The sequence below is a fragment of the Chelon labrosus genome, assembly GCF_963514085.1.
Source record: "Chelon labrosus genome assembly, chromosome: 11".
Classification (NCBI taxonomy): Eukaryota; Metazoa; Chordata; class Actinopteri; order Mugiliformes; family Mugilidae; genus Chelon; species Chelon labrosus.
Window position 1 is genome coordinate 13690748 of NC_140344.1, and position 26052 is coordinate 13716799.

Sequence of the window (26052 nt, forward strand, 5' to 3'; positions counted from 1 at the left end):
GACCCTCAAACAAGTTGAGCATTAACTAAACCCTGTCAGTGGCTCATTTCAGAGTTCATTTTCATTGCTCAAAGAGAAAAAGGACAAAAAAATAAAAAACTGCACACAGGACCATGTTCAATGCAAAAGAAAAAATCCATGTGCTGATAATCCAAACTCCAGTCTTCACCAGCAAGTTCAACTCTCATAGGAGATCGTAGAAATAATCCAGTCCTTGTCCAAGTTCCCATAAGGAAATTCCTGTTCCTAGTTCAGTAGCTAAAGAGATCCTCATGTAGATTGACTGTAAAATAATAAAAATGGCATTAAAAGTGGATAATTAGTTGATTTTCTTTAAGTCAACTTAAAAATTGAAAGAGTTTTACCTTCAGTGACGGATAGTACACCACATGCTTGATAGCATTGTTCCTGACATGAAAGGGGAGCGACAGAACTTGTTAAGAGATGCTTCCAAGAGTTTAGGGTTGAAGCTACATTTTGGTGATTCAATGTGTAATGAAATCAGTACCTGTAACTCAAGTAATGCTCCGCAGAATATTCGTCCCAGAGAACCTTTGGCCTGTGTTCTCGCAAAATCTCGATGTACCTGCAGGAAATCACAAAAGTGTAGAGAGTTAAAGGCAGTAGAACTCGTAACTCAACAAGCATTTTTCTATGACTTCTTTCCGCTTCTGAACAGAAAAATGTGCACGTGGTTTTTCTCACATTTTTGCACATGTTTTTTTTTTCTCCTTGTTCTTAAGACTGGTTTGCTGAGGGCAGGGCTTTGTTGGAAACCACTTCTATGCACCAATCAGTGTTTAGCAACATTTAAATCAATACTTTAAGAGTGGGAGTTAAGAGGTGTGAGGTTGTCGTGGCCATTGCCACTCAAATCTGATCAAACCACACCTTATACAAGAGAGTAGCCAAGAATATTTCATGTAAAAGCAAATCATAAATTACAAGTAACTTAAGCATCAGGTGAGTCAGAAGGATTAAAGTGTGGAAATTAAAAGAACACAAAATTGTGTGTGTAGAGTTAAAGAGCAATGAATATGCTGCTTGACACGGAAGAACTATCGCCAACTATCACTGTTGGCTATTTGGCGCTTTACATTTACTGTCTGGAATCTTAGCTCGTATTGTCTGTTTTACAGGGATTTAGGATGCATCAGATCAATTTTTAACTGTCTACTGTGTGTCTGACTGCTAAATACTGACTGCTGTGTAATGTATTCCAGCCCTAGTTACAGTATTATCTTACCTTCCACCCAGGATTGGTTCTGTCGCCTGGCTCGCAAAATCAAGGCCGTACAAATTGAGTCCAAGTAGGATCTTCTGTCTCCACTGAGGGTTGGGTGCAAGCTGGAGAACACAGTCTCTCACCCAGGGCAGGGGAGAGCTCGGGCCTGGTCTATTAAAAAAATAATAATAATAATAATTAGAAAACTCTTTGAATTAATGCTGTTAATCTTCTTGTAGCTGCCGTTCTACCTTTCTGTGCCAGTGAACTCACCTGGCCCCACTGGAGTAGTCGTATGTCATGAGGCTGAATCCATCAACCACTGGGGCCAACTGCTCAAACTCCTCTCTGCCAAACATACCCGGCTGCCCCGTACTAATAAAATAAAATGAATTGCCGATCTCTTAGATTTTATTTAGTATTTGTTTAGTTGCTGAATGTAAAATAATTTCACTCACCTTGTCACCGCTGGTGGAATCACGAGAATGCAGTCTAATCTTTTAGCTTTCAAAGTCTCACATATGTGTTTCACCAGATGGACAAGTTCCCTGTATGGAAAAGTATATAAACGCTTGATTGTTGATTAATCCCAGACAAAATGTGAGAGCTTGCAACATAGACTTGTCAACAGAACGACTCACTTTCTTTTGTTTCCTCCCAGCTGACTCCACAGCTCCAATGTGAAACCATCAAAACCTTCAGTCTAAAGGGTCAGAGCATCACGTTACATGTACAGAGCACAAACACAGCAATGTGTCAAGGGAAATAAAGATAAAGACATCACTTTATTACCTTTGCAACGTCCACCAGCTCACTTCCCAGCTCCTCAATTTCATCTTCACTTCCCATTACGCTCATGTAGTCCTGGTAGGACCAGCCATCAAATAACAGCCGAGGCACTGAGGACAAAAATGTTGTCTCACAAGTTGACCCACATTAACAGATGTGCTCACTGAGGGCTGTGAGGAGGACATCTACTCACCCATCCTGACTTTTTTGTTAGACTTGCGCACAGCTTTGACCCAGCCTGGAAGGACAACAAAAAGTGATTGTACCTCATGTACATTTAATGAGCGATAAAGTCAAATAAACTACAGTTGGACTGCTCTACCTGGGTCATGATCGTGGAGTCCCGTAACATCATAAGTTTCCGGTCCTCGGCGGCGGAGCTGAAGCCACACTGGAGACACCGACGTTAGTTTGGAGCCAAACGTCTTGGCAATGTCGTACCCGTGGGAATTCCACTGCAGGACGGGAAAATAATAAATGAAACATTAAAGCACACGTTTCTCACAATGCCCTTATGCATGTTGAAGAAGTTATTGTCTGCTGCCATTATTCCTCTTCTGCATACCTGCGTACCCGACCTTCTGCCAGTCTGAATTGCAATTAATGCTACTGTTGTTATAATTATCATTATGATCAATTATATTATTGTTTTGATTGGCTGTTTGGTGTATTAAACCTCAGGAAACTGAAGAAAATCACAATGTTACAAAAGCGATATGATGAAATGGCTTCTTATTGACAGATTTGGCAAATTTACCTTCAGATCAGACAAAGAAATGCTTCAATTTCTGTCAATTTTATTGTCAACTAATATCTTCAGCTCTGTCTTACATAGTCTTATTAGTATTTCTTAGTTTTCCTTTGTAAAAATGAATGGTTTGATAAAACCTAAAGAGTTATTTTTGCAATAATGTGCAGTCACTTTGGAAGATAACAGCTTCATTTAGTGACCTCACACCCGTGAAGCCATGTGAACTCGTCAGTGAGTTTTTGCACAGGACTTGAACTGGATCTTGTTTCCATTTCTTACATTGTAGTCAGACCTGCTGTGTTCTGATGCAACGACGTGATAACTGTGTTATCACAAGTTGCACAGCAGTAAGGGAAAGAATGCAGACGTGTTTCTGACTGGATCTGGGACTCACAGGTGTGACATATCCAAGCACCGGTCCTTGAAATGTCTTCCTGATGTTAGCACAGTGTCTCTTTTCCTCCTTCACTATGTCTTTCCAGTGCACGTCTGACACAACAAGGCCTCGGTCCAACACAGACAGATCAGCTGGTGATGTCTAAACAGAGAGATCAAAGAAATAAGAGCTCATTTCAGATAAATATCATCATGGCAGGATAAACAGAGGATAAGGCATAAGGGCCACTTCTGGACCATTCAGGTTAGCCCAGTGCCATGCCGGCCAAGCACCAAGAAGACCTGTTTGACCTGACCTGACAGTAACCACATCTCATACCAGTCTGAAGGTAAAGACCTGAAGTTGCTTACCTCAGCTTCAGCTTTGTGCGACTTCTTTGCATCAGTTTTTGAAAGTGTGGCTCCCACCAGCCAGCAGCATGAGATGACATGCACCAATACGAGCGTCGTTCTCATTTCCAATAAGGCAGTAAAAATGAGCAGCTCAATAAAAAATAAAAAATAAAAAAACGGATTAGCTCAGATCTGCAGGTTTGCAGTGCAAATGCTTCCTTCCTGACTGAGATGTGGCAGATCAAAAACCACCATATCCTCCTGGAGTCTGAAATCTCCCAGAATCCAAAACAGCTCAGGTCACACCTACACAATTTTAAACGCGAACATATGTTAAACGACGTAGCTTTGTCAGTCGGGAGATTTGCGTCTGTATTTGACTGACAACTTAGCTCAACGTGTTTCTGGAGCGCGTCAACGAATGTGGGTAACTTCCGCGTTTGGTGTCTTTCAAAATAAAAGTTGTGTGACTTGAAGTCGTCTGAGCAGATAGGTGGCAGTGTGGCTAACTTGTTAATCTGCTAGCACAAACAAGCAAGACAACATGAGTCAAACAAACCCATGGTGTAGTGTCACAGAAGATATTTTCAGGAATATTTAACTAACTTTAAGCTGAGATAATCTTTCTTCTGCTCTCTAGGCGTCTCTTCAGATATCTGGCGCTAATAGGTGAGTGTCTTGTTCGCTAGCTAACTGTAGCTAAAGTATTAGCCGGTGTTAGCTAACATGTCAGCATTTAGCTTTAGCATTGAAATTGCTGAGATGCACTTTGCTCCTGTTGTCTTAACTATGGGCGGATATAATAACATTGCTCAACAATACACAATAATAATAATAATAATAATGATATAGTACTATAATAATCGGCTACATTAGGGCTATCAGATACAGCTGTTAAATAAAAATGTATGATTGATGGAGCAAAACCACAATGCAAAAATACTCTACTGTGATCCTGTACTGAAATTTAATGTATATTAAATAATAATAATATATATAATTCAGTGATCCCAGTGTAATATTATGTGATTATTATAGGTGTGTGTGTGCTTAGTTGTTGTAACTGTATGGTCTAAATAAAGTAAATTTGAATATTTTTTTTTGTACCATAGACAAAGTTAATACTGAAATGTAGTGTAAAGCAGCAAATCAATACAAAACTATGCGCTTGAATAAATGCACTTAATTAGATTCCATCCCTGGTGACTGGTGTTATGTCTGCGTTTAAGTGCTCTGTAAATCACAACATTAAGTTTAGACATATAAGTTGTAACCCAGTGTTTATGGCATCAGTGCTAAACAATAACTTTTAAGATCTTCTGGTTTGTGTTGACTTTTGTGTGTTTTGGGACCTGATTGCCGTTTTGGTCGTTTTAGTGAGTCATGGCTGTGGAAAAATTTGTGTGCAAGACACTGGAGCTCCTGCAGGAGGAGCGGGAGGCTGAAATAGAGGAGACCAGGTATGTGAATTAGCATCCATGCAGAGATGGTTAGTTAGACAAAGGTGCACTCCAGCAGTTTTATTTGGTGGACTCCGTAGGAGACAGATTAAATATCGACACAGCAGAGTTAATGCGAGTATAAACCTTGGTTTTGGTCAGGCTCCAAAAGGGTCCTTCTCCACCTACAATGCAACATGAAGTGCCCATGCTTCGCCACTAGTTTGCAATGCAGGTTTTCTACCCAAGCTATTTAATATTAAAAAGGATTTCTTTGGAGGTCTTACGTTTAGTTTTGACAAGAACAATCAACGATGTAGCTACAGGATCTAGTAGTATCAATGTTATTTTCTGTATTTTAGGACTAGGTTTGGATTAGGATTAATGCTATTGTGGATTTCTAAAATATAGGCTGGCACAGATAGGAGCATCAGACATGGATAGTAGACATTGACATCTTTGCATGCAGAGATACTAAACTTCGTGTTTACAGGAGTCCTGTTCACCGATGTCTGCCTGTGCTTTAAATAAGTGATCTGTTCAGCCAGGTGCATACAGAAATTAGAAATAATACTTAGGTCTTGACATATTTGCTCCAGAGCAATAGATGATATTATACAACCTGAGTAGTGCACCCCAAGACAGGTACAACAATCTTGTGCAAAATTACTGGTGAATATTGAACAATAAATAAAAATGTAATTTTGTGTCCTCAGGATATGGAAGGAAAACGTTTCTCTCAAGGATCTTCAGAATAAAGGAGTTTGCCTCCTGAAACTGCAGATAGGAAGTCAGTCTACGGGCCTTTACGGTCGCACAGTTGTCGTCCTAGAGCCAAGAAAGCATCTCGGTTTCTTATCTCTGCCAAGCAACAGCTTTGGACCTGGTGAGATGGAAGAATAAAACATCTGTGTTTTTAACAACTTTGGTTTTGTATTTTGCTAATTGCCAGTTAAATGTCTTTGGTTACAGGTGATATAGTTGGCTTGTATGACACGTCTGGATGCACTGCAGCTTCACTGATCAATACAGGGATAGTGACCAGGGTCAGCCAAGGATCTGTAAGTGTGGCTTTTGACGATTTAAAGGATGGGCTCAGTTTGGATACAGATGGTCTTTACAACCTCTTGAAGTTAGCAAATGATGTCACCTACAAACGCATGAAACGGTGAGTAACACTTGAAATATAAAATATCACATAGTTTGTGAATAATTAAACATTAAACCGTCTTGTTTCACTTTGCATTTTGTGCTTGTAGGGCTTTGAATGCATTGAATGGATACAGTAATGGACCGGCTGCCAACGTGATCAGTGTTGTCTTTGGAGACTCACAACCTTCCTGTCCATTACAACAAAGTTAGTAAAGATTTACAAAATGTAGTTATCAAAATGTTTTTTATATATAGTTTTTCCATGAAAAACTGATTACACTGGTGTCCAAACCTATTAAAATGTCATAACACGATGATTCATTCTGTGCAATTTTCTGTTCTTGTTTTTCATCAGATGAGATTAAATTCTTCAACTCAAACTTGGATGATTCCCAACGAGAAGCTGTATCATTTGCTCTGTCACAGAGAGAACTAGCTGTGATTCATGGACCTCCAGGCACCGGGAAAACCACCACTGTGGTGGAGATCATCCTGCAAGCTGTCAAACAAGGTCAAAAGGTGCAGAAAGTTACATTTTTTTTGTATATATGAGAATAGTTTGATGCATTAGTTGAATTACTGTATGTTAGTTTGTCCTTGTCACGGGAACTGGGCTCTTGTGACTGCGCAGGTCCTGTGCTGTGCCCCCTCGAACGTGGCTGTGGATAATTTAGTGGAGAGGTTAGCCCGGTGCAAGGCGAAGGTCCTGAGGCTGGGTCATCCTGCCAGACTGCTGGAGTCCATCCAGAAACATTCACTGGATGCCATCCTTGCTCAGAGTGACAATGCAAACATCATCGCTGACATCCGTAAAGACATTGATAAAGCTTTTGTGAGTATTTTGGCGTGTGCTCTGACTAGTCTAGTGCCATTTAGAATTATTTGTGTGTATATATATATATATATATATATATATATTAGTAATATTATGAATATTTCTTTTTTCAAGATGGGAAGGAAGAAGACCCAAGAAAAGGGAGAGCGAGTGAACTTCAAACGAGAAATAGGGGAGCTGAGAAAGGAGCTGAAAGTTAGGGAAACAACAGCCATCACCCAGATCCTTAAAGGTGCAGATGTTGTGTTATCAACAAACACAGGTCAGTAATGTCCCCGACTGAAGAGCATGTCGCTCAGTTGTAGCAGTGTTGACGAAAAGCCATGTGAGAGCCCTGGTCTGTGTCTGCAGGTGCTTGTGATGACGGTCCCTTGAAGTTCTTACCGGCAGAGCATTTTGATTGGGTGGTGATAGATGAGTGTGCCCAGGCCCTGGAGAGCAGCTGCTGGATCGCCCTACTCAGAGCGCGCAAATGCATTCTGGCTGGAGACTACAAGCAGTTACCACCTACCATTAAATCACAAAAGTAAACAACGGTTTCTTCTTTATATTACATTTTCTATTTGTATTGTAGTGATTTTTGTATTCCCTTTTCTAGTTTTCTGGTTTAAACTTGCTTTAAACTATTGTTCTTTGTAATGTACTTTAATGTAAGTGATAAAATCCACCACACAATTTAGAAAGAAGCTAATTAAGGAAATTAAAATGTTTCCATGCACTTTTAAACCATCTTGTTCTTCTCTTATGTCCATACAGGGCTGCATCAAAAGGCTTGTCCCTGAGTCTCATGGAAAGAGTGATCCAGATGTATGGAGACTCTGTGGTCCGTATGCTAACTGTTCAGTACCGCATGAACAGTGCCATCATGGACTGGGCCTCCAAAGAGATGTACCAAGGAAGACTTACCGCTCACAGCTCTGTGGAGAGTCATTTGTTAAAGTGAGAACCCGCTTCGTCGTGGAAAATATCTCACATTTGTATTTCACTGAAGGATAACTTTAAAATGTTGATTCAAACAGAGATCTGGCTGGAGTCACCTCTGTGGAGGAGACCAGCGTGCCACTTCTTCTTATCGACACGGCAGGGTGCGGTCTGAGTGAAATGGAGGTCACAGATGAGCAGTCCAAAGGCAACCAAGGTTAAAAAAAAAAACAATTATTGTTAAAAAACTAAATGTTATTGCTTTTTGTCTGATATGAGATTTGACAGCGTGTTTCCCGTTTCCTCAGGTGAGGTAGACATTGTTGAACTGCACATAAAAGCTCTGACTGAAGCTGGGGTTAAAGCTAAAGACATAGCTGTTATTGCTCCATACAATCTACAGGTAAGTCATAGATTTTAATAAAGGACAGTAAACAAAACTGTCTGTATAAACAGCAACAGTCCTGATAATGAATTGTTCATTTCAGCTTGTAATTTTTGAGAATTTGTTGCTGTTTTTAGTGTTATTTGGTGGTAACCGACAAACACTCAACCCTTAAAAATGAAAAAAAGGATTTAAAGGGAGTAATTCACTGATTTATTTTTATTTTTTTCTCTTTAAAGGTTGATCTCTTGCGCCAGAAACTTTCCTCCAGGCATCCAGAGCTGGAGATAAAGTCAGTGGATGGATTTCAGGGCAGAGAAAAAGAAGCCGTCGTGCTGTCATTGGTTCGGTCCAATAGAAAAGGTGATTTCTCCATGTGAAGTTTTGTTGATTCCGACATATTTCTGAACATTAGCTGCTTGAATTTACGCTTTAAACGTGTTTGTTAATTCCTGTGTTTTAGGTGAAGTTGGATTTCTGGCAGAGGACCGGAGAATAAATGTTGCTGTCACACGTGCAAGACGCCACATCGCTGTAGTGTGCGACACACAGACGGTTCAGAATCACGCTTTCCTGAAATCCCTGATCAGTCACATGACTGAGTTTGGTGAGGTTAGAACAGCGTTTGAATACATTAAAGATGTTGTGCCTCAGAATTACACCCGTGACCACAAAGATACAAAGAACACATCTGCCAGCTCCTCCGCTTCGACCAAGCAGAAGGCCAAAGATCAGCCTTCGAGTAAGGCAAAGCAAGGACAAAAGAAATCTGCTGGAAGTAAGGAAAATACTGTTGGTTCAGAGAAGCACGCAAAGTCCGGCACATCAGCGCTGGCAGAGCAAGAGAAGAACAACAGCAGATATGCTCAGATCAAAGAGCAGGTGGAGAGCTTTATGAAGGACCTGAAACGAAGTGATCTCCAGTTTCCTTCATCCTTCAACTCTCATGACCGGCTGCTGGTCCATCAGATCGCCGAGGAGCTGGGTCTCGTACATGAGAGCAAAGGGGAGGGGAACGACAGGTGTATTACTGTCTCCAGGCCCGTGAAGTCAGCACCTGCTGAGGAGCCAACACAAAAAGAAGAAGAAGAAGAAACAGTAGAAGAAGAAGCAGTAAAAGAGGAAGCTCCCCCAATTCCTCAAACTAAGCCATCGTCCCAACCTTCATTAGACCTGAAAAGTTTACATTTGGAGAGAATGAAGAGGGAGCAGCAGAAAAGGGAAGAAAGTGCCGTTCAGAAAAAGCAACAGAACAACATTCATCCAGCTCAGGGACAATCGTCAAAGAAGGCCAAAGGTATGCACCAAAAAAACATTTAATTAAAAACATCAAAAAAGAAAAGAATTTGTAACTCTGCAACATTTCCTCCCAGGAAAGAATCGGACAAAGGCAGGCGCCTGTGACATTGCTGCTGCCGCTGCTGCAGATGATGACTTTGACACACTCATCAACGCTGTCATGAAGGCTGACAGTGTTTGTAGTTTTGTCAAGTGTAAAGCGTCTGTGCTGACACTCGGGCAGCTCTGCTTGTTCTGCAACAGGCAGTATTGTCTCAGTCATCATATACCAGAGGTAAGAGGCTGATCTCAACCAAGCAGTATTAGATTTATGTTTTAATTGATTTTTTTTTTTTTTTTTTGGGGCAATGTAGATGAGATTTGTCAGAAACAATAATAGATTTGGTTTTAAAGAATGAATGAATGAACAACACCAATGGAGTATTTTAAAACCCGGTGCTTTAATTTTTCCCCTTAAGAGTCCTGTTCTAATGTTGGAAACCCTTTCTAGGTTCACGGCTGTGGAGATAAAGCCAAGTCTCACGCCCGGATGAGAATCAGCAAAGAGGGCGTTCTTTATGCCGGAAGTGGGAAGAAAGATAAATCCATGGACCCCAATAAGAAAGCCTACCTACAAAGAAAACTGGACTCTAAACTGAACGATATGGCATCACAGAGGAAAACCAAAAACAAGGAGAAGGATGGTTAATATCACCAAGTCAGCTTTATAATTTAACAAATCTTTGAAGGTCATGAATAAAAAACATCAAATGTTTGATTAACCTTGACCTCCATTGCGTACAATGTTCTATTGTTCAATGAAACATGAATCATCAACTGCAGAACTCCTAATGGCTGTAGCACACTCCTAAACTCTTCGTCTTGTTTATCTGTAGACAGACCTGTCTACTGTACATCGGTCTATTCTACATCTAAATTTATTGTGATGGGACAGATTGACAGTGGGATTGCGTTTTCTGCATCGTTGCAGAATCCGGGGGAGAAGTAGGGGAAAATCTTCTCTGTGAATTTGTCCCTGAACGTGTGTAAAGTTGTCATATCTGCGGCGTTGAAGAAGACGACCCTTCCTCTGTCATAGTCCAGCTCAACAGTGATCTTTTCAGGCTTCTGCTTCATGGTGAGCTTGGTCCGAGGGGTGGTCTGAGCCCAGAATGAGTCTCCGTTGCAGAGTCCAATCACCCAGAAACCCTCAGTGGGGTTGAGGAAGATGGTGCTCTTTCTTCTGATGGACTCTCGGGCCACTCCGATGTACCAGTCTTTGCCTTGGCCCACCTCTACCGTCCAGCTGTGTTTCCCAGACGTAAAGCCAGTAGCTCCGAGCACACACACGCGGCTGGTGCAGCGTTCGGGGTTGTCGGGCAGGGTCTGCTTTTTGCTGTATTGCACACAGGTCAGCTCTCGAGAGAACTTCAAGTTGGCCTGGGCCGTGTTTGGATCCAGAGTGATGGGAACTGGAAAACATTAAGATCAGTCGACTGAAATTTTGATTTATCTAGCACAACTTGTAAGTAGCTGACAATGATGGGTTCACTCACCATATTGGATAATATTGACCATCTTCTTCCAAATTCTAAATCCAAGTAATCCCAGATGCTTTGCAGAATTTATCAGAATATCTCTGACACACTCAGGTCGTTGAATTTTGCATTTGACCCTGAAACATGTACAAGAATTACAACATTGTAGTATGGAAACAGTTAGTGCAGATTTCAGCAGATGGTGGTTTATGCATACCTTTTCTTCATCTGCTTGTAGTCCTTAAGTTGAGGGAGGAAAGTGAAGGAAAAAAATCATCTCATTAATAGAAGTACATGTATCACATGTCCACCAAAAGGCTGAATGACTCCGTTCAAGCGTACACAATCAAAGATGCATAGTTGCCAAGGAGAGAAGCTACAGTAATACATCAAGGTATATTAGACAGCCTTTTTAGCCACGCAAGCTTTGGGACTTCGTGTGAATCTGTCGCTCAGTCATGATCCTCTGACTTTTCCTCTAGTGCCGGCATGAAATCAACGTGTGTAGTAACATTTATGATTGAAAAGCTTGCACTAATTACAGCAAGTTTTCGGTAGTGATCATTGTAGAAAAGCAAACCTGCAATCATCAGCATACTATCGTTATCAAGAGCACAGTGGCACGCTGAAGCATTTTTGGTCTCAAGGAAATCAAAAAGAAACATTTGATATTTGTACTATAATAATATGTCACCCTAGTAGCTAGCTCAGCAAGACAAAATAATTGTTTTGTACATATTTCCTAATTTTATTTATGGTTTGTCATTTTCTGAAAAGGGATTTTAAATGCTGATGACTCATCCTGCACTCGGGGGCGTACACTAAACTTGCATCCAATCAAATGCTTTCTTGAATTTTCATGTCCCTCCCATTCCATTCATCCCTGCTTCTCCAGCAGCGCTGTAGGTGTCACATCTTGACTCAAACATGTATGGACCATCAGAGCTGACCAATCAAATCAAAGCAGACCGACCTTGTCAGGGAGGAGGACGGCCTCCTTTAGCTTTTATAAGTCATGCATGAATATGTTAAGTCAAATGGCCTGTATAGTCCGCACTCTGCTGGCCGTTTCATGGGGAACACATAGTAAACTAACATAGTGTATGTTACTGTGTAGACTGTGGACAACTATCAACATAAAGCTGAAATGAAACTAAATTTAAAAAGCCTGACACCAAGAGGTTATAATATAAAATGGAAGAAGAAAAAAACACTGTAGGTCAGTGTGAGAGGAACTTGTGATACGGTCCCCCCTTGGGACAAACATACTGTATTGCATACTTCTATTAAAGAGGAAAGAAGAGACGACTGTCTATTGAGATGCAATTTAAGTTATAAATAGTCACCAAGTACTGGTTGTAAATGTACCTGTAAAAATGGTAAATCCTTTTCTCTGAGGGATGTCTCGACATAAGTGACGGTGGCGGAGAGAGTTTCGATCTGGTCTTTGATGTTTACCAGCTTTTCACTCATCACCTGGAACTTTATTTCCTCTTCCTGTTTGAGCACCCTCAGTCTCAACTCTTCCTCCTCCCGAAGAAACTGGCGGAGCTTCTCAAACTCCTCCTTAATTGCTGTCTCAGTATGACGAGCTTGAGTCTGTAATGTTGAGGAAGCAGGTTATTTATAGCAGCGATCAACATGAATATTTATGTGTCCTGAAATTCGAGTTTCACGTCATGATCCAGCATTAAGACACCATCAAGAGTGGACACACGTTTACCTGGATATAAGATTTTGTTTCCTCCCATTGCTCCTTTGTCTTGTTCAGTTCTCTAAGCTTTTTCTTCAGGGTCTCCAGCATGGCTGAAATTTCTGTCTAAAATGAGAAAATCAGAAGATTCGCGAGTTAAAATCCAGAGCTCATAACAAAAAATTAATTAGAAACCATTCGGATAAAGAGTTTTCCACCGTGTTCTGTCCTTTGTCATGGTAAACTAAGTTTCTTCATAATATTTCACAATTTTCTTATTTTATATAAATGCTAATTAAGAAAACAACTGGCATCTCATTTCAGAAATCATCGGAACTGTTTGAACTCCTTCTCCATACCTACACGTGTCAGATAACATGTTTTCTTTACCTTTTTCTGTTGGGCCCCTTCCTCTACTGGGCAGCAGTCATGAAATTTATGCACTTTTGATATTTGGCAGATGAGACAGATGGGCTTTTCGTCGGTCCTGCAGAAAATCTTCAGCTTCTCGTTGTGGAGATCACAAGCCTCTTGATTCTCGGTGACCCTTTGCACTTGATATTCGTCCGCAGCTATCTTTAGTGCCAAATTGATGGGAGGCCTCTCGGGGACAGACAGTGAGCCACACACAGGACATTCCCGACATCCTTTCCATTCCCAGAATTTGTATAAACAAACTCTGCAAATATTGTGGCCGCATTTTAAAAGAACGGGAAAGCAATAAATCCCAGTACACTGAGGACAAAGTAAGTCCTCTCTGACGGTTGGACCGTCGGCTGCCATCGCGGTGAAGTGTTCCTGTGAAGTGAGGTTTCGGAGAAAACTCACTTCGGTGTTGTCACTGTAGGCGGTACAGAGCACATAGCTGAATCTCCACTTACTAGCATGACTGGTTAAATGCTGGCCGACTAGTACGACTGGTTAAATGTGCAAGTATGTGCGGGTTTCCCGCACACGTCAGGCGTGGAGGTTTAAAAAAGGAACAAACACTTGCATTCACTTTCAGTGCACTTTATTTTCCACAATGAAACATTTCCAGTAACATGGTTTGACTAAATGCATAAATATATTAACAATGCATTTCAGTCAGACTCTAAATCAAATAAATCATGGTTCTAAAAAAAAAACAACAGAACAAATCTACATGTGTTTCAATGTTGTTGTATTACTGCATTTATCCTCAAAGCTCGGAGGCAAAAACAGAGGTAGTTAAAACTGTTGAAGATGAGCGGTACTGTTTTCATGCCCCACAACCCGGGATTAAACTGTAGATAATGCTTTACTCCAACTGTGCTACAGGTAAACAGACCGTGACTCATCGATATGCTGGAAGCAGAGACCTCAAACTAGAACAAGATGCCGTTCAGAAGTGAGAAATATAAGTGCTTGTGCAGTAAAAGTAAAATGTGTTGTTCTCTCTCTTCTCGTGCTGTCACATTTTGCACGGCGAGAGAAAACCAAAGTTCATTTTAAAGCGAGAGTATCGTATGATGAAATACATCTGAACCGAGTGTGTCCAATTATCGTCAATACGAGTAGTTATGCAAACTATAAGCACAGTCTTAAAAAGAGATTTAGTAAGTTTTAATTATTTTTTTTTGTATATGAAAAACTGAGTAAAAGTCATTGAGTATTAAGAACTACTATGATAAACAACAATATAAGTAAAGTAAAGAATTACATGGATTCATAATTTGATGTAATCTTATTGCTCGGCGTTGTAAATAAAAACATGCAACCACTACATTAATCGATGTTGGCTTTCTGGCTCAAAGTCACCTTGATATCACGGTGCCTTAGCAAGTAAATAATATTAATGTAACCACAAAAAACTGGTGTGTGTGTGTGTGTGTGTGATTGGTCAAAGATCCTTTCCCAGTAGGTTTCTCCTTCTCCTCGTCAGCATCTGCTCTGTTCTGCAGCGATGTTGACGTCAGAGTTAAGAGTGAAACAGAAAGGAATTTCTATGAACACAATGTGTGTTGATCCTGCTCCTTAATCTCTGTGAATAAGGATAAAAATAAAACGACAAGAAAAAAAACAAAAAAAAACAGCTGCATGTTCCTGTTTTGTAAAGACATACTAGTTTTTGAATGGTTAAGAGATTTTAGTTAGGTATTACAAAAACACCTCAAATAAATCAAGCCTCTGAAACAAATTAACATGAGAATAGTATGTACACGAACACAGTAATAAATATGCATGAAGCCATTTAGATTCAGGACTGGCTCAACTAATGAAAACTGGATGTAAAATGGTAGAAGTTGAGCAACAAGCCTGCGACTAAGATGGCTGAGACATCACTGAATCATCTCATATTCACTAATCAAATCTAAAGCATAAAATAGTCGATACACTGAGTCGAGAAATGTTCGTTGGACGGTCCAGATCCTATTTAAATGCTGCAACAAATGTCCAGTCGTCAGAAACGATGTAGGTTCTTCAGCTTATTTTGAAATGTAACAGTTATACCTCCGCTGTAGGTCAGCTTCAGACTGATGTCTAAATAAAATGGATGCCTCTCTTGTGTCCTCTTGAGATGCACTCCGGGACACTCTGGGTTCAGTTCAGCGTCCCCCCGCTCAGAGCAGCGAACTGATGCTCCTTAAACATCTTCGGCTCGTCCCGAGGCTGCCCGCTTCTCTCAGGTCAGTCAGGAGCCCGCGAGGCATCATGCTGTGTCTGCAGATCCAACGCACGAAACGCAGCGTCACGATCACACAAATCCAGGCTTCACGGAGGACTTGAAGCACTTAGGACAGCCCTTTGTCCCGTTTGTCTGCAGACACCTGAAAGGAGAAAACGGGTTAATGTCTTGGCCTGCAAACATGAAACACGCGAAGAAACACACATATTAAACCATTTCCTTTTGAAACCAAAGCTGAAAACCCATCCTGTATTCTCCAGTGTGAGTAAAGCCTGTATCACAACCCACTGACAGTCTGTGATATGGCTAATAACTGGCTGGACGAGGATACGAAAAAACACTTACTTGAGATGGAAAATGTGGGAACAGGGTAAGGCCTGCAGCTTTTGGTCCCTGTCCCCGATGGACTCTCCACACATGCCGCAGTAGAGCTCCAGCTCCTCGACACACTGCAGGAACTTCACCACCTGCTCTCTGAGCTCCTCCTGCTGCCCCCGGCTTCGGTAGATCCCCTCACTCAGGCAGTGGACCTTCAGTGTACACAGCTTAAGATATACACAGGGAAAAAAAGTAACATTTTAGACTGTGTTATTCATCATTTGAATCATTGTTTACTGTGTGTATTATTTTCTTGTCTGTTCAATTCTTTTAAGTCTTCATATGTCTTTGTTTGTCCAGCCAAGAGCCAGTTTACAATCATGTTAAAGAAGAAATTACTAAAATGGTGAGTGAACTGACACACTCTGGTTGTTAAAGCACAACTTGTGTTATTAAAGAAACATCATTCACCTTGTTTCCCATTCCATCTGCCAGCGTCTGTGCTCGCTGCAAAGACTCAAGCGCCTGGAAAATAAACAGGATGGAAACATATTTACCACGTGTTACTACAATGAGAGCCGTAAAAACCGTTTCCTCAGGTTTATGTCGTAACTGACTGATTGTTTTATATTTTATTGTAGGGACCTTGTCAAATTCTTTCTGCTGAAGCCAACACTTTGCGACTCCCAGGTAGACGTGTGTCTGTCCGAGACGGTTTCCAATCTCAGTCATGATGCCCAGTGCAGACTCATAACGAGGGAATGCTTTCTAAACGGGCGGAGACGGATGCAAAAATGAAGTTAGACGCAAAGTTGGCTGAGAAACAGACATATGCACGGTTGAACTGATTATTAGCGCTTTAAATAGCAAAAGAACTCATCAACTCACATCAACGTCACGCCTGCAACGGTGTATGTCTGCAAAGTTAAGTAAGCACAGAGCCTGCAGAGGCCGGTCGCCGTGCTGCAGAGCAATCTTCATAGATTCCTGTTGAAGCACAAGAAGATTTAATGAGGTAAAAGCAAGACGTTAGAGGGGAGTTATACAAAATGTGATGACAAAACGCTGCAGAAATGTATTATGGGAAACCTCATTTTAATCAGGTTTCGCATTAGCAGGTACATCTATTTTAAACTGCACCTTACATCGCTACTATGTCCAATATGTTTATGATGGATTATTGTTTTATGTCGACGTTCAGAAGCAGTGCTCTGCTATATTTTTGGGTTTTGGGTTTTAACTTAACCACAGAAATGTTTACAGTCCTGAATTAAAAGGTTGTATGCCTTTAAACAATGATACAAAATCTTTATTGTATAGTTTTGACTTCATCCCTTTATATTCAATTAAACCCCAGTGAGAAGAAGCGTCGGGAAACATGAGACGCTGTTGTTTCACCTTTGGGACTCCTCTTGTAGTCTGGTATTCTGAATATGACAGGATGTGTAAATTGTTTGGCTAAAAGCGTTTGACAAATGTAATAAATCTGAAACGCATCCTGCTGTCTTGTTACTATACTTTTACACTCCAAGGCAATGACATCGAGTTATTTTTCACCCCCGGTACATAATTAGAACGGGGTGAAGACTAAAGCCACCCTCTTCATTAACACTTTAAACCGTGCCTCTGTGAGCATATTTTTGTCGAGGTCCGAGGCCTCGTACCGCAGGACAACTGGTGCCCGCACCTGTCAGCAGCGTCTACTGTAGTGCAGCGCCGACATCAAAACAGCCTAAGGCATCGGAGGAGGGGGTGCGGCGAGTCGGTGCCGAAACCAAAACTGTGACATTCTCCAAGCTCTGGAGTTTTTTTTTCTTTCTCGGAGGACGGCAGTGACGTGTTGGAAGGTTACAAAACAATACCTCGCAGCACTCCATGGCGTCGGGGAGGCGCTCCAGCTTCCTGTAGGCTACAGACATGTGGTACTGGCTCATGGCTCGATACTTGAGGCTCCAGCCTTTGCCGTAGTCATTGACGAGCTCAGCTGCTTTGCAGGGAAAGAAGAGAGCTTTCTCATAGTCCTGTTGGTAGACATGAACAATGAGTAGTATGTCAAGTACTTTACCACAAATAGTATCAGCATTTTGGTCAGTAATTACCTCCCTAAGAAAAGGGGTTCAGGATATGTTGAGGTTTGCTGGCCACTGAGTTACTTCTCTGCATGTATATTTTTTTGTTTCACAAAATAACCTGACATACGAGCACATTCTTCAAACGCCGCTTCGTCACAATCCCATTGAAATCAATCCTCCCTGGGAAGCCGAGGGATTACGCTTACAAATCTCCGATGTCAAGGATACTACACAAACCCGCGGCAGCCAGCCTGCGCACTCTGCCCTTGTTTTACAATGCCCGCTACTACACGGGCTAATCATTGATGATGTTTGCCCGGATGCTCCGCAGTGTTTTCATGCTCCGTGAATAGGCTGGCAAAATCAGCACTGATTGCACAATCAAGTTGGTCCGGTGAATGATTTACATAGCCGAGAAGTCTGTTATGGTCAAAGTAGGTCATAGATGTTGTCTACAGTACTACTACTTTTCTCATATGCAGCACACATTAGTGTCATCCTCTTTCAAATCATTTGATTACGGCGATGTACCTTGAGATGGACATAGATGTTTCCCAGACTGCAGCAGACTCTGCACTCCAGCATCTTGTCGTCGTTGTTGTGTGCATAGCGCAGGGCCTTCTCGTAGCTCTCCAGCGCCTTCTGGAAGACGCTGAGGCCCAGGAAGGCGTTGCCCATGCTGAGACATACCTGCCCGTTGAGCTGCAGGCTGACAGTGGTGCCCTGCATGTTTAAGCAGGTCTTACAGTAGGAGACCGTTTTCTGGAAGTCGCACAGCTTCTCATTGCTGCGCGCCAAGTTCAGGTAGCCCTCGGTCAGGTAGTCCGGGTCCTCCATTTCTCTGGCTGTGTCGATTTGATCAAGGGCGTACTGCAGAGAAAGGGGTGAGAGGATCGAGGCTGCAGGATATGTGCAAATAATCAGATGGACGGATTTAAAATTCAGGTCCGACCTGAGGCCCCTACTTTCTAAAGTCCTCATTAATAGTGGGTTTGCGAGAGAGGGGGGCTGTTGAGTAAGAACGATTATGTCAACAAGACACCCCACACTCATACTTAGGTTGCAGGGCACTTATTTACTCTGCATCGCGTGGAAGCCACAAATTAACCCATGCCTGTCAAGATCGCTGTAAATGGAAGATGGCAACCTTTGACCTCTTTCAAATCGATAATCACTCAGACACTGCGGAAATGTTAAAACGCTACCGCAGCATGAACCGCGCCAGCCCCGAGCAGACACGATGACATAAAATGATGAGATCTTCAGTCACAGTCACACACACACCTACTGCTGGCTGCATAGTCACACACAGTCTAAAAGAATTTGACAAATTTAAACATGGCTAATCTAAACCCAAGTGATTTCAAGGATGTTTAGATAAGGTATGTTAATAAAACCAACTTTAAAACCCAGCATTGCACAGATGCATATTTTGGCAATATTCCCTTCTTCAATGATTATGATTATATTAAGTTATTGTACGTGACATACTGCTGTTCTGGAGGCTTACCTTGAGCATATCTTTGTATTTTCCCATTTCTGAGTGCGCTGTGATCAAGCACCCCAGAACCCGAAACTTCCCTCCAGGATCTGAGGTCTTTTCCAGCACTTTTGTCCACACATGAAGGGCTTTGTCTGTCTGGTTGGACTGATACAGCCTCAGGCCCTTCTCTATCTGCTGCTTGGTTTGGTCCTGGCCCATCTCTGGTGCAAGGCGCCTCATAAAAATCTCAGCGAGGCAGCAAGAAAGCCGATTCTTGCCATGCACAGTACAACTCCAAAGAAGATCCCGTGAAGACGATCCTCTGAGAGGTCGGTGCCAGAAGGCCTACCAGATCCCGCTCTATCAGCTCCGGCTGTGCTGAGACGGAAAGGAAACTGGATCCACCGAAGTAAAACGGCGACACACCAAGACCATTATCACCAAACGCTTCGCGGAGGGCTGGAGGGCCAAGGAAATATCTTCCCCATTTAACCATGCAATGATCCCCTCTCACCATCAAGCGTACAGAAATTCTCCCTCAGATTTCCGTTTGAAAAACGTCAAAGAAACACGTTTCCCGGCGGAGTGCAAGCAGCGATATCCCAGAATATCTGCTCCCTCCACACCCCAGCGAAAGGAATTCTCAGCACCCGTGTCCCACCCCCTCCACCTTCCTCCTACTGCTGGCGCTACAGCAGATGGCCTTGTCACTCTAGACCATGTGTCCCTTCAGGAATTATGTTCTGCCCTCAGCAAACAGCCCCAAGGTCACTATAGCTCCTAGCGATCTACCTTCGCACAAAACCTTAGTCACTGGCCAACAATGGACGACAAGTTTTTACATCACAAACCTCTGGAGCATTAAAAACACTGCATCCACAAAAGGACCTTACTGGAGTCTTCGCGTGTGGGGCTGTGAACTATGATATGGGGGCTATAAGAAGCTTTAATTCTCAGCATTAAATAACAGCTTGTCAAAGGGTGCTTGTCGTGGCCGTCAGTTCCTATTGGGAGTCCTTATGGAGGCGCATATGTGCCCCCAGAAACCCCCACCCCTCATCTCGGCGTCAGCAACTGATGCTTAGAATAGTTCACAAAGTCTGACATGTTACTGGCTTGGGTTTCAGCTGCACAGCCTCCTGCAGCACATCAATGGGATCAACGTTTTGTGGCCTCTCCGGAGAAGCCTTCTCTCCTTCAGCTCCCCTTTTCACGCCCAAGGACGGAGCCAGGCACCTTGACCCCCTCTCTATTCACAATTACGATTACGGATGCAAAGATACAGTTACTGTTGAGCACTGTGCACCATTTCTAAATGCATCACTGAAAAATTGTAACAATGAAAAGATGCTAAAGTCCTGGTGATAGCTAATAGAGAAAGACAAGAGTAACAGAGGCTTCGGGATCACAAATATGACAACCAACAGTGAGAGCTTCCAGCTACAGCGATATATTTAACACTTCTGTTAACAGTTTAAGTCGAATACGTACATCAAAAAAATACAATCTTAAGACAAGAGATTGTGAAAAATTGAAAAGTTAGAAAACATTTTCTGTTATCATGTTAACACACACTGACGTAAAATGTGACATCTGAGGATATTCAGTCTACAACATCGTGATACACTTAATACAATACACGCACAATACACTGAAGGACGTCTGATGTTCACACTAAAGCTGTTCATGCGCGTCAATAAACAGGAAGCAATAGATTAGTTCATCACTGGTTACAGCATCACCACAAATTGTTGGGACTTCTCTGTTAAGGGATCAACAACGAGACACACTGTAATACAAGCAAGTGACACGCGCCCCTGAACTGCTGTTATTGGGCTGGTGGTAAAGTCTCAATGGAGTGAGTGACACAGCTGAGTAAATACGTTTCGGGCAGGATGTCTGAAGAGTGAAGTCATGTTAAGTTATCCAGCAGTCTTCCCTGATTGTCTGTGGAGTGTGTGGACCACGGTGTGAACATCCAGAGGACGGGTTAGGCCAAAACAAACTGCCAGTTTGTGAGGAGGATTTTAATACCTCTGATAACGGAAACGACGGACGTGGCCGGGTTAAACTTTAAAGTATTTGCATCGCCTTTCTTACATTTGTCCCTGAAGACATATATGCAGCCGTTGCAGCTGGCCACCTTCCACAGCGAAGGAACGCAGCTCCACACTTCCGGGAAGCGCAGGCGGGTGAAGCTCTCCAGCAGAGGGTTGTAGCACACCAGGGAGTCCCCTTCTGCTACGATAAAAATCACATCCATGTGGACCGCGGCGTGCATGCAGCCCGCAAACGGAAGCATGTACGGTTTGATCTGGCACTTTTGGGAGGAGGTGTCGAAGCACTGGATGAGACGGGACGGCTTAGTGAAAAAGTCCATGTCGTTCTCCTCCCCTCCGAGCAGATAGATCGTGCCTCCCAGATTAACGCCAGCAGCCCCGGACACCGCGGTGTCCAGCTGGCTGGTCTCTGTCCACATGTTGTCCTTCACTGTGTAGTATATGACGGCATTGGAGAGTGTGTCCTGCAACGTTTTACCTCCTAGCGAGTAGATGGCGTCCTCAGAGGACACAGAGACCATGGTGTGGTGGAGGCGGTCTCTGGGTAGTGGTGCACAGCGCTCCCAGTCCATGGTGTGCATGTTGCACTTCCACATGCGGCGGGGGATGGACCCCCCGACCACGTACAGGTCTCCTCCATGTTTACAGGCCGCTGTGATCTGGTGGCATAAACTGTTCTGGCCGCTCACGCTGATCGCATCGTCCTCGTCACAGTGCAGCGACACAGCCAAGGAGTGAGTCCTCGTCTCCTCTTTACCAATCAGGTAAATGTGGACATTCTCGCCAATTTCCTGTAGACGCAGAAGACAGAGAGGTCTCACACACTGGATTAACATGTAATCAGAGCACAAAAATGTTTCTTAGCTCTTTATAAATGAACGTTACCTTAAGATTTTCCTGGAGGATACAAGAAAACTCCTCTCTCTCAACTTTGTTGTGGTTTATCCACGAGTCGATGGCCACTGTTGGATTCTGGGAACTCGGAACGCCATCTGAACACAAATACAAGAGCCTCTGAATCAAATTGATAAACTGTGTTTTGAGGATAATTACAAAAAAAATAATGTAATTATGAAAACATAAAGTTTTTATTTTGCACTATAAATGAAAAAGAGGGGTTACACAGTGCTCTTCATGAATTATTACTTCTCTACTTCTTTTATAAATAATACAAAACATATAAAATGAACAAAAACAAAGAGAAGTAAAGGGAATAAACTTAAACCTTGAAAATATGTATATGCTTGGGACATAAATGACTTGTATTACACTGAACGTGTAGTTAGTCTTGTACAGGGTGACAGAGCAGTTATATAATACCTTTGATGATGTCCAAGAGCAGACAGAGAGGCAGATTGAGAAATTCTTCAGTCTGATGAAGCTGAGCCAGATGGATTTTAGCACAGTGCTTGGCAGCAGTATACAGCTCCTGGTCACTGTGTCTGTCAGCGAGCCACATGACCTGGACAAGGAAAGACAACACTGATGTTACATAATCAAAGCTAAAGAGCAGGGGGCTGCTACATCTGTGAAAAACAGCAAATCACCTGTAAGCAGTTCTTGACCTCCACTGTCCGCGACAGAAAGCGGGAGCATTCTTCAAACAGAGCAGTCAGCTGGTACATGTCTGCCATCTCGTAGGTGTCCTGCAGCTCCTCCACCCTCAGTTTGATCGTACCATGGTAGATGTAGTCTACCAGCAGCTGAAAAACGGTGGCGCTGACGTCCTTCAGCTCAATAGCGCGGTTGTGGGACTCTTTGAGGTTGGAGGTGAACATCGAGCGGAAGAAACTGCTCTGAGCCGAAAGCACCAGGCGGTGCAGGTGAAACTCTTTGCTGTCCACGGTGATCGTGACATCAGCAAACAGGCCGTCCTCCAGGCACAGGTCCATGATGCTCTTCACCACTCGGCTGGAGTGGGAGCGGTCGGTGAATGTGTATCCCAGAAAGTAGTTCTCCTCTCCCACAGAGCCCCCGACACTGAGGCCGCCATCCTCACTGGACTCCATCTCTGCAGCTCACCTTACTGAAAGTCACAAGGAAAAACCATCAGCATGTTTACACACAGATGCCAGTTTATTAGGTACACCCTGCTAAAACTAATATAACAGCTATACAATAATTTCAGTTGGTGATATATAATTTTAAAGAGGTCGGCGCATAAACAGATAAGATAAATATTATATAAGAAATATTTGAAGTATTATTGTTTTGTTTTTTGTGACATTTTCGAAATTAGTTTCTGTTACTTTCTGCACAGGGGCAGTTGCTCAAAAGCTTTTACGCTGCAATTAGATTAACTGGAGAAACGATTTAGGTCAATTATAGTCACAGATACTTAAGATGCTTTCTGACACAGCCTGAACCTTTGCAAGTTTTGTTAGGCCACATGAATCTATATTTGGTCTCGAATAAATAAGACAACGGATAAACTATAAACGCGAATTCACATCATGCATCACTAGTGTTTACAACTGATGCGCGCGCTATGTTTTGCTAACGCTAGCTATGCTGTGTTTATCGCCGTGGTCAGCTAGCGTTAGCATCTACAGCAGCTAGCAGCTACAGTTAACGCGGGCTTAGATTCAGACATGATAATGTGGAGACGGATTTATCACTAAGACAATCCACAAGACAAAACCACAATAGCGCTTTAAATGTGACTATTAGACAAGTGTGGTTACCTTTATCTCTACTACTTTATCATTCAGAGGCAGCTGAACTGTTCACCGGAAGTAAATAAACTTTTTCAGCGAGTGGCTGTGGAAAGATTCACGGGCACCAACCGGCGCTACTGCCTCCTCGTGGTGGAGCTGTGTTACTACAGGTCCCGTTTAAAACTTTATTTTCTTCTTCAAGGTAAAAAAATAAAAAATAATAATTAAATACACTAATTATGTATGTATATCAAACTTAGAATGGGAGGTATTTATGTAGTTAATTAATCTATTAATTAGACTTCAATTCACACTGTTATTAAAGCAAAGAAGAAAGTGGAATTTTGTGGTATTTACTGGTGAAGACATAAACAAACAAATGGAAGAATTTAGAGATCTATTTGCAAAATCCCTTTGGTTAATGGGGCCCTACAATGTATTTCTTTACTACCTCACCTTTAGTTACCTACTTACACTGGTATTACTACAGGTAATAATTTATATTTTGCCTTTTTTGTAATGTCCATGTGATTATAGGAAGAATTATTCAGATTTGATGTTGACACTGGAATCTTTCATAACAAAGGAAGGAAAGATTGAGCTGCCTCTGTGAGTCCTACAAACTGAAACATTTCCGTGCTGTGGATGTGAAGAGCCTGTATTCCAAAAGTCTGCTTTCCATCACAGCCAACTGGCGTTTGTTTCCTTTTTTCCAAGATGGAAAAATGCATGGTATTCAGTCTCAGTTTCTTCCGCCTGGATTCACAAAAGTGGACGGGGAAGAGTGGACGTGAGAGCGATGCAGCGCGTTACCTGTAATAATCAAGAGAAAAATGAGCTCACAACTTAAAATGTGCCTCCAGCTCATCTTGTGGCTTTGGTTGGGGAAAGTGCTGCAGGGTAAGTAACACAAGGAATCTGTAAACATGGCTGTGATGAGGATAACAATTCGGAAGGTTGTTACAAAAAGATATTGCATGCATGGTGCATGGTGCATTCAAAATATCAAAATGTGTTCATTTTAAGTGCACTGAGACTAATTCCCACTATGCAGCAGTTAACGTCAATATTTCCTTAGATGTTGCTGCAGGCGCACCTCCAACTGACTCATCCATCTCTGATGCAAACTGGATGTTTGAGGTACTTTCTTGTCTTTAGTTAATTTGAGCCTCCATGCAGGCAAAATATTGTGCTGCACCGAGCGATGGATATTTCCTTCTCTCTCCCTCATGCAGATTTTGCTGGGTGGACTGGAGATGGACCAGGATAACAACGCCGTCCTGCTCGACAAGGAGATAGCATCGATGAGGCCGGGTCGGGCTTTCCTGTCTCAGATCAATGACAACATTCCTAAAAGTCGGAGCGCCATGGTGCAGATGGTGAGCACACTGCAGGGACAGAGGAAGAGGAGGCCACTGACTCAGGGTCAGTTTCAGAATATTGTCCTGAGCATGGTGTACTCGGCCCACCAGGTCAAACATCAGGACAGAGAAGAGGAACGGGAGGCCTGGGGCGGAGTTCTCCTCCAGCTTGCAAATGTCACAGTCCATGAACTACGAGGAAATTATCTCTTGAGTTATGCTTAACACACGTACTGCCATTCTGTCTAACATAAAGGTGTATGCAATTAATCTTCCTTGGATGTGTTTCAGAACTATTAGTGTATGTGTGGTAAGAATAAAACAGGTACAGGAGAATACATATCTGGGAATTGTTTTAGACCCAGAACTACAGCTTGACAAACACATTTAAAACGGTCCAATCCAACGATCCTTACAATCTCACACGGCTCTGTCATTTGTGCATGCTATGAGTTTTTCTCATCTCTCACTCTGCATAACGTTGTGGTCTCTGGTGTCAGACTCCACTACATGATTGCATCACTTTATAATCAACCCTACGACCGCACACTTACATTTAAGTGTCTACACCATCTAGCTCCACGCCTTTGTAATACTTTCATAATTCTAATTCAACATGCTACCATTTACACCTGAAATAGATCAGAAGAAAACTGCAGAATTAAAAATCCGATCTGACCTGACTCCTGGTTTAAGTCGAGCCAGAACTGCAACCATAA

At 42.4% G+C, this 26052-nt stretch overlaps 5 protein-coding genes across 7 annotated transcripts; 1 reads left to right on the forward strand and 4 right to left on the reverse strand.

Moving 5' to 3' along the window:
- Window positions 1-143: 143 nt before the first annotated feature.
- chid1 (chitinase domain containing 1) lies at window positions 144-3919 on the reverse strand. Its single transcript, XM_084554819.1, has 12 exons — window positions 3513-3919; window positions 3160-3303; window positions 2337-2469; window positions 2208-2252; window positions 2018-2124; window positions 1867-1928; window positions 1684-1773; window positions 1499-1600; window positions 1247-1396; window positions 509-586; window positions 366-408; window positions 144-283 (listed from the first exon to the last, which is right to left on the reverse strand). The coding sequence occupies exons 1-12, from the start codon at window positions 3615-3617 to the stop codon at window positions 185-187; spliced, it is 1158 nt and encodes a 385-aa protein (XP_084410945.1). The 5' UTR covers window positions 3618-3919; the 3' UTR covers window positions 144-184.
- A 124-nt stretch (window positions 3920-4043) lies between these two features.
- Window positions 4044-10279, forward strand: ighmbp2 (immunoglobulin mu DNA binding protein 2). Its single transcript, XM_084554817.1, has 16 exons — window positions 4044-4163; window positions 4872-4954; window positions 5650-5819; window positions 5906-6101; window positions 6193-6290; window positions 6441-6604; window positions 6717-6917; window positions 7035-7182; window positions 7272-7446; window positions 7677-7859; window positions 7940-8058; window positions 8150-8244; window positions 8466-8589; window positions 8690-9523; window positions 9600-9799; window positions 10016-10279. Exons 2-16 carry the CDS (start codon window positions 4878-4880, stop codon window positions 10211-10213), a joined length of 2982 nt encoding a protein of 993 aa, XP_084410943.1. The 5' UTR covers window positions 4044-4163; window positions 4872-4877; the 3' UTR covers window positions 10214-10279.
- A 128-nt stretch (window positions 10280-10407) lies between these two features.
- Window positions 10408-13583, reverse strand: LOC311495392 (zinc-binding protein A33-like). Its single transcript, XM_084554818.1, has 6 exons — window positions 13126-13583; window positions 12766-12861; window positions 12411-12641; window positions 11260-11282; window positions 11061-11179; window positions 10408-10976 (listed from the first exon to the last, which is right to left on the reverse strand). Exons 1-6 carry the CDS (start codon window positions 13516-13518, stop codon window positions 10426-10428), a joined length of 1413 nt encoding a protein of 470 aa, XP_084410944.1. The 5' UTR covers window positions 13519-13583; the 3' UTR covers window positions 10408-10425.
- Window positions 13584-14228: 645 nt separating this feature from the next.
- rapsn (receptor-associated protein of the synapse, 43kD) lies at window positions 14229-19756 on the reverse strand. Of its 2 annotated transcripts, XM_084556003.1 has the most exons (8): window positions 19283-19756; window positions 18304-18642; window positions 17563-17721; window positions 16589-16687; window positions 16346-16468; window positions 16172-16225; window positions 15728-15927; window positions 14229-15524 (listed from the first exon to the last, which is right to left on the reverse strand). In XM_084556003.1, exons 1-8 carry the CDS (start codon window positions 19493-19495, stop codon window positions 15452-15454), a joined length of 1260 nt encoding a protein of 419 aa, XP_084412129.1. In that variant the 5' UTR covers window positions 19496-19756; the 3' UTR covers window positions 14229-15451. The 2 variants fall into 2 exon arrangements, with proteins under 2 accessions (XP_084412129.1, XP_084412130.1); XM_084556004.1 differs by lacking the exons at window positions 16172-16225; window positions 16346-16468.
- Window positions 19757-20569: 813 nt separating this feature from the next.
- On the reverse strand, window positions 20570-24046 carry kbtbd4 (kelch repeat and BTB (POZ) domain containing 4). Of its 2 annotated transcripts, XM_084554462.1 has the most exons (5): window positions 24000-24046; window positions 22863-23341; window positions 22636-22777; window positions 22201-22307; window positions 20570-22106 (listed from the first exon to the last, which is right to left on the reverse strand). In XM_084554462.1, exons 2-5 carry the CDS (start codon window positions 23322-23324, stop codon window positions 21246-21248), a joined length of 1572 nt encoding a protein of 523 aa, XP_084410588.1. In that variant the 5' UTR covers window positions 23325-23341; window positions 24000-24046; the 3' UTR covers window positions 20570-21245. The 2 variants fall into 2 exon arrangements, with proteins under 2 accessions (XP_084410588.1, XP_084410587.1); XM_084554461.1 differs by lacking the exon at window positions 24000-24046 and having other exon boundaries at window positions 22863-23957.
- Window positions 24047-26052: the final 2006 nt, after the last annotated feature.